General features: G+C 37.5%; 5 protein-coding genes across 6 annotated transcripts in view; 1 reads left to right on the top strand and 4 right to left on the bottom strand.

The window, feature by feature from the left end:
• The window catches only part of LOC104734595 (deoxyhypusine synthase), a 6054-nt gene extending 3948 nt beyond the window's left edge, over window positions 1-2106 (top strand). The window contains exons 2-8 of one of the 2 annotated variants that reach the window (XM_010454198.2): window positions 44-160; window positions 274-444; window positions 556-774; window positions 889-975; window positions 1077-1182; window positions 1463-1698; window positions 1792-2106. In XM_010454198.2, coding sequence (XP_010452500.1) covers window positions 44-160; window positions 274-444; window positions 556-774; window positions 889-975; window positions 1077-1182; window positions 1463-1698; window positions 1792-1881 — 1026 coding nt within the window. In that variant the 3' untranslated portion in view covers window positions 1882-2106. Of the gene's footprint in view, window positions 1-43; window positions 161-273; window positions 445-555; window positions 775-888; window positions 976-1076; window positions 1183-1462; window positions 1699-1791 lie in introns of those variants that run through there. The other variant, XM_019234347.1, reaches the window with a different exon arrangement.
• LOC104737856 (RING-H2 finger protein ATL54-like) lies at window positions 2341-2829 on the bottom strand. Its single transcript, XM_010458112.2, has one exon. It carries the CDS (start codon window positions 2818-2820, stop codon window positions 2344-2346), a length of 477 nt encoding a protein of 158 aa, XP_010456414.1. The 5' UTR covers window positions 2821-2829; the 3' UTR covers window positions 2341-2343.
• Window positions 4875-6522, bottom strand: LOC104734594 (UDP-glycosyltransferase 76C5). Its single transcript, XM_010454197.1, has 2 exons — window positions 6010-6522; window positions 4875-5788 (listed from the first exon to the last, which is right to left on the bottom strand). The coding sequence occupies exons 1-2, from the start codon at window positions 6497-6499 to the stop codon at window positions 4911-4913; spliced, it is 1368 nt and encodes a 455-aa protein (XP_010452499.1). The 5' UTR covers window positions 6500-6522; the 3' UTR covers window positions 4875-4910.
• On the bottom strand, window positions 6618-8435 carry LOC104734593 (UDP-glycosyltransferase 76C1). Its single transcript, XM_010454194.2, has 2 exons — window positions 7856-8435; window positions 6618-7744 (listed from the first exon to the last, which is right to left on the bottom strand). The coding sequence occupies exons 1-2, from the start codon at window positions 8340-8342 to the stop codon at window positions 6858-6860; spliced, it is 1374 nt and encodes a 457-aa protein (XP_010452496.1). The 5' UTR covers window positions 8343-8435; the 3' UTR covers window positions 6618-6857.
• On the bottom strand, window positions 8499-10279 carry LOC104734592 (UDP-glycosyltransferase 76C2; the record flags this gene model as incomplete). Its single annotated transcript, XM_010454193.1, is given in 2 exon segments — window positions 8499-9481; window positions 9841-10279. Coding segments are annotated over 2 exon segments (1317 nt in total), but the record flags the coding sequence as incomplete, so codon positions are not given.

The following is a 10279-nucleotide window of genomic DNA, read 5'->3' as shown; positions in this document are numbered from 1 at the left end:
GGTTTTCAAAGAATCCGAATCGCTAGAAGGGAAGTGTGACAAAATCGAAGGATACGATTTCAATGAGGGAGTAAATTACCCAAAGCTTATGCGATCCATGCTCACCACTGGCTTTCAAGCCTCAAATCTCGGCGAAGCTATTGACGTCGTCAATCAAATGGTTTTTTATTTGCTCCCTTCGATTCTCGATTTAACCTAAAATAAAGTTTTCTCCTTTTTTAATTCGTTTTGCGTGAATTAGTTATTAACAGAGGGTTTGAATTGTTATTGAAGCTAGACTGGAGACTGGCTGATGAAACCACAGTAGCTGAAGACTGTAGTGAAGAGGAGAAAGACCCATCTTATAGAGAGTCTGTGAAATGTAAAATCTTTCTTGGTTTCACTTCGAATCTTGTTTCATCTGGTGTTAGAGACACTATTCGATATCTTGTTCAGCATCATATGGTTAGTGGTAACACTGTTTATAGATGTTAAATTATCCGGCTTTAGTTTGATTAGCTTAGATTTCTGTCTTTTAGTTGTTTGGTTCTAATGCTTTTTTTTTTGTTTTTGCAGGTTGATGTTATAGTCACTACAACTGGTGGCGTAGAGGAAGATCTCATCAAATGCCTTGCACCTACATTTAAAGGTGATTTCTCTCTACCTGGCGCTTATCTACGGTCTAAGGGATTGAACCGAATTGGGAACTTGCTGGTTCCTAATGATAACTACTGCAAGTTTGAGGATTGGATCATTCCCATCTTTGACGAGATGTTGAAGGAACAGAAAGAAGAGGTATTACTCAAATCTTTTTTCATTCTATATCAAAGAGGAAGATTAGATTTTGCTTTCTCTCTTGTATCATAACTTTGTTTATGAATTTTTCTTTCTCTGGATTTTTCCTTGTAGAATGTGTTGTGGACACCTTCTAAACTGTTAGCACGACTTGGAAAAGAAATAAACAATGAGAGTTCATACCTTTATTGGGCATACAAGGTAACCAAATTTTTTTACCCTTCCTAGTATTTTAGGCATCCTGTTAGGTAAGGAACTCAGGGATTAATTTTTTCTGCCTCTTGTGGTTGGTGTATATGTAGATGAATATTCCAGTATTCTGCCCGGGGTTAACAGATGGCTCTCTTGGCGATATGCTGTATTTTCACTCCTTTCGTACCTCTGGCCTTGTCATTGATGTAGTGCAAGGTACTTCTTTCACTCAATGAGGCAGGCAATGTCATAGAGTTTTCATGTTAGTCTAGTGCAAGACTATTGTAAGTAGCAGTAAATTGTAGCTTTTTCAGTTCAGTAACAGACGTTACAGTTACTTGATAGCTAAAGCTTTAATCGGAAGCTAGGAGAATTAGGGCAATATGGTTTTGTGTTTGGAGATGGGTCAAGACTCTTGTCTCTAGAGTTAGAGAATCTTATCATAATGTTTCATGGTGGATTGTAAGAAATTGGTTAATGTTTTATATACACACAGATATCAGGGCTATGAATAGTGAAGCTGTCCATGCAAGTCCAAGAAAGACAGGGATGATAATCCTTGGAGGGGGCATACCGAAGCACCACATATGTAATGCCAATATGATGCGTAACGGTGCAGATTACGCCGTGTTCATAAACACCGGGCAGGAATTTGATGGGAGCGACTCGGGTGCACGCCCTGATGAAGCCGTATCTTGGGGTAAAATAAGGGGATCTGCTAAAACCGTGAAGGTCGGATTCAAGCCTGCCTTCTTATTTCTTCACAACCTAACTAAGTTCTCTCGCTCAATGGTTCTGAGTATGATATTGGATCGTTTCTTGCAGGTGTACTGTGATGCTACCATAGCTTTCCCTTTGTTGGTGGCTGAAACATTTGCCACAAAGAGAGAACAAACCTGTGAGTCTAAAACGTAAAGAACTGACTGTCGTTTAGGCCAGTAAAACACTCCACATTGATGAAATAGTACCCATAAAACACTGTGGCTGTGACCCAAATTGTCGCCTTGCAGAATGTACTTTATTGTTTGCTCTGATTTTAAAATGATTAAGATTGTCTTTGATTGATTAAACACACAAGAGTTTTGTGGTCAATGATCCTTTGCCTTTAAACAATATCAACATCAACAATGTATTGTGGTTCTGTGACATGTTCATGCCCAATTTATGGGAAACGCAGAAAGATGATTTCTTGGAATCTTTTAAAGCATCTACGATTAAAAACAAATATGGTAATTGTAGTAGAACACACTAAAAACTTTAATATTGAAAAAAAGAAGTGATTTTTATGACCCCAAAAAAAAGTACTAGCCAAAGATTATATAAGAAGAGAGAAAAAGGACACAAATTATATGAAAACAGTGTTAACAACGCAATACCTCATACTCCTACACCATTATTGATCAATGTCACTTCACCTCTATAAACCGAGCTACGACAAATTGGACAATCCTGACTCTGTCTTAGCCAAGAAAAAATGCAATTCATGTGAAAACTATGATTGCACTTGGATAAACAAACCACCACTTTATCATCATCAGCATCAACCTTCTTCAAATCCTCAAGACATATAGGACAACACAATTCCACGTCCACAACTATCTCTTTAATCATCGCATCAATCTGCCGCAGACACATTGGCGGTTGCGGTTGCGACAGCGGTAGAGGCGGTTGCCGTCTTTGGAATCTAAGATTAGTTCCACGAGAATGATCATCATTAACGGTTGCATACATGGCAACGATGCCATACAAAACGAAGACAATGATCATAAGAGTGAAGTCTTCATGTAGGTGACGATGATCATGAGTATTGTTTTCAATAGAGGCGGGCGATGGTGACGGCGGAAAAGATCGCATGATTATGTGAGTGGAGTAGTTAGCTTTAAAGAAATGGGGCAAATAATTTTTGTTATCTTAAAGGTCTTGTGTTAGTTAGCTTTGTGTGTTGCAAGATCTCATTAGCAAGAAAATAGGAAACTAAATTGCACCAATATAGGAAGACTTTGATAAGTATTCAAATTCACATATCCATTTAAGCGTGTAATTAGTAGTAGTAGATTCACATATCCATTTAAGCGTGTAATTTTTCAAGTGAGGTTAAACATAGTCATAGGAAGACTATTTACTACCTAGATTAAACTTAAGCCAAGCCCTCTAATCAAAAACCATAGAAGATAATAAAATCCCATATTTTTCTTTGAAACAAGTTGAGACATATGAACCAAAAGAAAACGTTTTATTGCAACAATACCAAACACAACTGAAAAAAAAACTGATCAACTGAAAAAAAAAAAATCACAAAAAAAAAACCGTTTTATAGCTTGAAAGATGATATATAGTCGATCAAATGTTGTAACGATCGATATGCAGAACCTTTTGGTTTAAGAGATCTTCCTACATTCTCCTTAAGAAGTTCCATCCTCTCTCGGATTACTTCTCCTTCAGTTCCCAACAATTATCTTATCGCTCCTTCGATCACATTCTTCTCAATCCGACCCTCTAGATGCATCCCAACCATCCATACGTCACTAACAAAGCTTGCATTTGACAATTGGTCCCATTGAAAAGGCAAACAGATCATAGGGAATAAATTTCTAATCTTAAATATAGAAAAATTAATTTTGTTATAAAAAAAATTTAATTCTAATACTTAAAAAAGCAGATAATACTAATTCTAATTTTACTGAATTAAAACTTTGAATGGTAAATGTACATAGTGATGCAAAAACAAGTTAGATTTATAGAATTTCTAACAATTATGGCTCCAATTGGTGACCAGTATTTAGGAAAAGAATGATGATGAATATTACATTCCTTTTTATTCCACAATTTTTTTACCATTTGAAAGTAATATTTTTTCCTTTACATTCTTCTACATTCTTCAAAAAATAAGGAACAATAGAACAAAAATGTTACTCTCCAAAATTGATGAGGAACAAATGGAACAAAAAAAAAGAACAAATATAAAATTTCGTTTTTTATTTTAAAATAAATAAAAAAAAAATTATTAACAATATTTAAATTCGTAATAAAAGAATTTTTATATTTCACAATGTATTGACAGAAAAAAATATTTCTGATATGAATTTCATGTTAAGCTAATTTTAAGGCTCTATTTGAAAACTGTATGAATAGTAAAATAAATTTATGGACTCATATTTATATCGTAAATAAAAACTAAAAATATTTTAAGTTACTTTTAAAATTTAATTGTAGGTAAAATTAATTATTAATATTTAATATGACATATCTTAAATTTAATTTAAAAAAATTATTTTGAAATCAAATGTAAAATTCATTATATATACATTACAATAATATTAATATTATCATTCAAATTTATTTATTTAATATTTAATATTTTTAAAAATATTTTTATTGTTTGATTACCATTTACTATTTTGTTCTTTCTCTGCATATTTTTTTTTCATTCCTCAAAAACTGTTTATTCCATTCTGCATTGTTCTTTTTGTTCATTTTCTTTTTGTTTTTCTAATGGTTATCAGTAAAAAACCAGTTGGATTTGGTGCAAAAACCTATATAAATATAAATAATGGTGCAAAAACCAGTTGGATTTGTGGAATGTCTAACTTTTAAGACTCGATCTAAAATCCGGTCCGAATCTCGATATTTTATAGACAGACGACACTAGTGATGATAGATGTGTGTGTTTTGTTGTTTAGGATTAGGACTCGTAGCTAACGGCTACTTTTTAAATTAATGACTCAACAAATTTCCTTTTTTTTAATTAACTCTGTTTTTACTTTTCTCTTAATTGTTGTTTACTTTTCTTTTCTTCACTTAGGTTACGAGAAAGTTCCTTTTTTCCACACAAAAAAATATAAACAAAATTGCAAAACACAAAGGAACAAATTTCTGATACAAACAAAAAAAAATTATCAGATGCAAATTTAAAATAAAAACAAATTAACGCAACACGTAAACGACTAGATAAATGATATATGATCAATCAAATTTTGTAAAGATTGATTTGCTGAACCGTTTTGTTCAAACGATCTTCCTACTTTTTCCTTAAGAAGTTGTATCCTCTCTCGGATGGCTTCTCCTTCGGTTTCCAACATTAATCTCCTTATCGCTCTCTCAATCTCATTCCTCTCGACCCGACCCTCTAGATGTATCCCGACCATCCACACATCGCTAACAAATCTTGCGTTTAGCCATTGGTCCCAACGAAAAGGCAAACAAATCATAGGGACGGCTTCACAAACACTCTCAACGGTCGAGCTCCAACCATTATGTGTCAAGAATCCCCCAATGGCTCGATGCTTTAGAACGTCTTGTTGCGGAGCCCATTTCACTATCTTTCCCTTCTCGTTAAGCCTTTCCATGATCTCTTCAGGGATTGTCTCGATCCATTCCGTGCCACGGACTGAACCAACCCGTACGACCAACAAGAAGGGCTGGTCGCTGTTTCTTAGACCCCAAACAATCTCCATTAACTCTGATTCGCTGATGGTCACGATGCTCCCGAGACTCACGTAAATCACGGATTTGTCTTCTTGTTTGTCTAACCATGGGATACAAGTCTCGTCCGGTGTGGACAAGCTACTAGACGAGGCTGGAAAGTGGCTGTGAGAAGGCCCTATCGCAAAGATCGGAATTTCAAAATCTTCACGTGCCTGACTCAGTGAGTCTTGGTCCAACTCTTCACATGACATGAATATAAGACCTGAAGACGCCTTTGTCATTTTCAAAACCTTGTCCAAGAACGGATCTAGTAGCTCCGTTTCCACATCAAGAATCCGTGAAACATCCTTCTTTAGAAGCGGCCAAAACTCCTGAACTCTATCTTCCTGTTCTGAATCTGCAAGCAAAACTATATGTTCTCTTTTACAAGATATCAAAATACCATCTTATTTTCTAATTATACGTTCTTTTTTACATGATATCACGTTATTTTATTTACTACTTAGATATATTCACTAACCATGGTCTATTGTTTTCATGATGGCACGTAGATATATTCACTAGATAAAATAAAAAATTGTTAGATATATATTAGACTGTAAAGTAAGAAGACAATACCTTGTAATGGAAGATACATTTCACGCCGAAGCTTAGGAAGAACAAAATGGTTCCGAAAGAAGGAGACTTGATATGTATTAAGGACCAATCTCGGGAGTTTCAAACTCTGAGCAAGGGGTTGTGCGAACATCCATCCAGAATCATCGATCAAACAGCTAATCCTCTGTTTCTCATCCCCTGTTTCTGAATCTAGAGGTTGCAACAGTTTAGTCAAACAGTCACGAAACGGAGACTCACAGTTTCGGTTGAGAAGCGTTATGAGAAGCTTGGTATTGTTAGTTCTTTTCTCTGTTTCTGACAAGCCATCTGGGATCTCTAAGAAGGTGAAGAGAGGGTGGTTCGAAGCTTTCGGAGCGTTGAAGCGCGTGTGGATCACAGTGATGGAGAAACCTCTTGAGTGGAGGATCTTGGCGAGCTGAATCATGGGATTGATGCAGCCTTGCAAGGGAAATGGAAACAGAATCACTCGCAGGCCATTACTCTTCTCCATTGAAGCTTTCGTCTTCTTTTCTTATATTTAGATCCAAACGCAAAAAAAAGAAGATATGATATGGCAGTGAAGTTAGATAACATAAGAAATTAAGTACAGTTGTACACTAAATATTAGGTTAAGGGTCTTAATACCACGCTTATCGATGAATAATAAAGAAAGATCAGATCTGTTTTCTCTCTCGGGAGGAGACAAAATACTTAGCTTTACAACTAAACAAAGCGCATAACTATTAGCTATGCCCCTTACCTAGAGAACAAACACGTGATAAAAGACAACTTACAAAAGCGGCAAATACAAACTAAAGATCGAGATGACGAGTGTATTGTTATTAGAAAATTCACAATAAATTATAAAGCTAGAATGATAATATACGATCAACCAACTCATCTGAAGATCGAGATGACGAGCCTCCTTGTTTAACCGATCTTCTTACTTCATCTCGCAACACTTTGATTCTACCTCGAATCTCATCTCCTTCCGACTCAACCATTAGTCTTGTCACAGCTCTCTCGATTTCTCTTCTCTCTATCCGGCCTTCCAAGTGAATCCCAATCCTCCAAACTTCGCTTATGAATCTCGCGTTTAGCAATTGGTCCCATACAAAAGGCAAGCAGATCATAGGAACTCCTTCGCATATACTCTCTAGCGTCGAGTTCCATCCATTGTGAGTCAAAAACCCACCCGTGGCTCTATGCGCAAGAACATCTAGCTGTGGCGCCCACCTCACTATCTTTCCTTTACCCTCGAGACTTTCCATGAACCCTGAAGGTAACGACTCGATCCAATCTCTGCCACGGACTGAACCAGGCCGGACAACCCACAAGAAGGATTGGTTAGTGTTTCTAAGTCCGCAAGCAATCTCCAAGAAGTCAGACTCGCTGAGACTCGCAATGCTCCCTAAGCTCACGTACATTACTGATCTCGTTTCTTGCTTATCTAACCATGGAACACAGCTCTGGTCTGGTTCGAACAAACTACTAGAAGAAGCTGGGACGTCATGGATATGAAAAGGGCCAATGGGGAATATCGGAAAGCTGAAGACTTTGTGGGACTCATAAAGTGAATCTTGATCAAGCTCTTCGCAGGACAAGACTATGATCCCTGAAGCTGGCTTAGTCGCTTCGAGTATCTTATGCAAGTAAGCATCGAGAGGCTCACTCTGAGCTCTGGTTCCCATAATTCGCGAAAGATCCTTCTTTCGAAGCGGTGGAAACACCGGAACTAGATCCTCTGCTTCGGAATCTGAAACAAGCATTACCAAAATTTCAAGAAACACACACAGAATCGTTTCCTTTTGAATCTTTGACTGATAAAAGAAGAATGATTCTATTATGAGTCTCTCGGAAGCCGTACCTGGTACTGGAAGAAACCCTTCACGGCGAAGCTGAGGAACAAGCAAGTGTCCGAGAAAGAATGAGAATTTATAAGCACAGAGGACAAATCTCGGAAGATTGAAACTCTCAGCCACGGATTGTGTGAAAACCCACCCAGAATCATCGATCAAACAGCTTATTCTCCTTTCCTCTGTTCCTGAATCTGAACTAGGTTTTATGAGTTCAGCCAAACACTCTCGAAACGGGTTCTCGCAATTGTCGTTGAGAAGCGTGAGTTGAAGCAAAACATCACGAGATTGGGTCTCTGCTTCGGACAAGCCGTCGGGGATCTGTAAGAAAGTGAAGAGAGGGTGGTCTGAAGATTTCGGCGCGTTGAAGCGCGTGTGGATGATGGTGATTGAGAAGCCTCTTGTGAAAAGGATCTTTGCTAGCTGAAGCATAGGGTTTATGCAACCCTGTAACGGTAGAGGAAACAGAATCACACGTCTCTCGTTTCTCTTCTCCATTCAAGATTCTTTGTTCGTTCGTTCGTTCTTCCTCTCTCTACAATTTGATTTGGAGAATAGAGAGACAGAGACTATACAATAAGTCAATAAGACAGACACTAGCCTACACACTACCAAATACATAATATATTGGAATATAGACAACCTAGTTAAATCTAAAAATAGTTAATTTTGAATTTTAGATTTTGCTTTAGACAACAAGTTGTTTTCTTTTTGCATATAATAGAATCGTTGAGATATCTTTTAGCAAATATTTCCAACTTACAACAATAGTATATGATTAACCAAAGTCTCAATAGATAGAAAAGATGAGCCTCCTTGTTTAACCGATCTTTCAACCTCGTCTTTCAAAACCTTCATCCTCTCACGAATCTTTTCTCCTTCACTCTCCACCATTAACATCCTCACAGCTTTCTCAATCTCTTTTTTGTCAATCCGACCTTCCAAGTGAATTCCGACATTCCAAACATCGCTCACAAATCTTGAGTTCAGCATTTGATCCCAACCTCCAGGCAAGCAGATCATAGGAACCCCTTCGCATATACTCTCTAGCGTCGAGTTCCAACCATTGTGTGTCAAAAACCCTCCAATGGCTCGATGCGCCAGAACCTCCTGTTGTGGTGCCCATTTCACAATTTTTCCTTTCTCTTCAAGGCTTCTCAGGAGCCCTTCGGAGAGCAGTTCTATCCACTTGGCGCCGAGTACCAAACCAGGTCGTACAACCCACAAGAAAGGCTGTTTGCTATTGCTTAAACCACAAGCAATCTCCAAGAACTCTGTTTCCGTAATGTTCACAACGCTTCCTAGACTCACGTAGATCACGGATTTGTCCTCTTGACTATCTAACCAAGGAATACAAGTCTCGTCTTGTGTGAATAAGCTGCTTGACGAAGCAGAGAAGTAGCTGTGAAACGGACCAATCGCAAAGACCGGAACTTTAAAAATCTCGTTAGATAGAGTCAACGAATCTTTCTCAAGCTCCTCGCAGGACATGTATATGATCCCTGAAGATCTCATAGTCGTTTCGACCACAACATGTAAGAACGGATCTAGTTTCTCTCCGAATTCCCCGAAAACCTTTGAAAGATCTCTCTTTTGAAGCGGCGGGAACTCAATAACAGAGTCCTCTGCTTCCGAATCTAAAACACAAAAAGGCTTAAAACCGTCTTATAATTTTCATAACCACATTAGCTATATTATGTAGTATGTTATTTTCTTGACATGCAATGCTATTTTATTATAAATGACGTCATTTTTATTCGATAACGCGTATTAAAAAAAAAACAAAATACCATTATTATGGTCATACATAAATGCACGTTTTTTTTTTACTTTTTCCTCATTTTTCATTGGATGACATAAATAAACTAGCATAACATTGGGCGACTGCGAAGAGCATTTTAGTCAAAGTAAGCAATTTTATATTTTTAAAAGTTTTCTATCCAAATTATTTACCTTTTTTACTATATAAAAAATAAAGATTTCAAGAAAAATTTACCTGAAACTGGAAGATATCCTTTGGTTCGGATAAGAGGAAGTGTTGGATAAGCATTGAAGAAAGTGGCTTTGAAAGTACAAAGAACCATCCTCGGAAGATTCAAACTCTCTGAAACAGTTTGCGTGAAGAGCCATCCACAGTCATCGATCAAACAACTGACCTTCTCCGATGATGATTCTTTAGATTCTAGTAACACCTTGTTCAAGCAATCACGAAACGGAGACTCGGCGTTAAGGTTGATTTGCGCGAGCAGAGACATAACATTCGAAGTAGGACCATCTTTAATCTGAGCTTCGGACAAGCCATCTTGAATCTGCAAGAAAGTGAAGAGTGGATGGCTCGACGCTTTAGGCGCGTTGAAGCGCGTGTGGATCACAGTGATTGAGAAGCCTCTCGAGTGAAGGATGTTGGCGAGCTGAAGCATAGGGTTTATGCAACC

This window comes from Camelina sativa, chromosome 13 (genome assembly GCF_000633955.1).
Source record: "Camelina sativa cultivar DH55 chromosome 13, Cs, whole genome shotgun sequence".
Taxonomy (NCBI): domain Eukaryota; kingdom Viridiplantae; phylum Streptophyta; class Magnoliopsida; order Brassicales; family Brassicaceae; genus Camelina; species Camelina sativa.
Note: the sequence above shows the minus strand (reverse complement) of the source record. Positions and strands in the feature narration are given on the sequence as shown.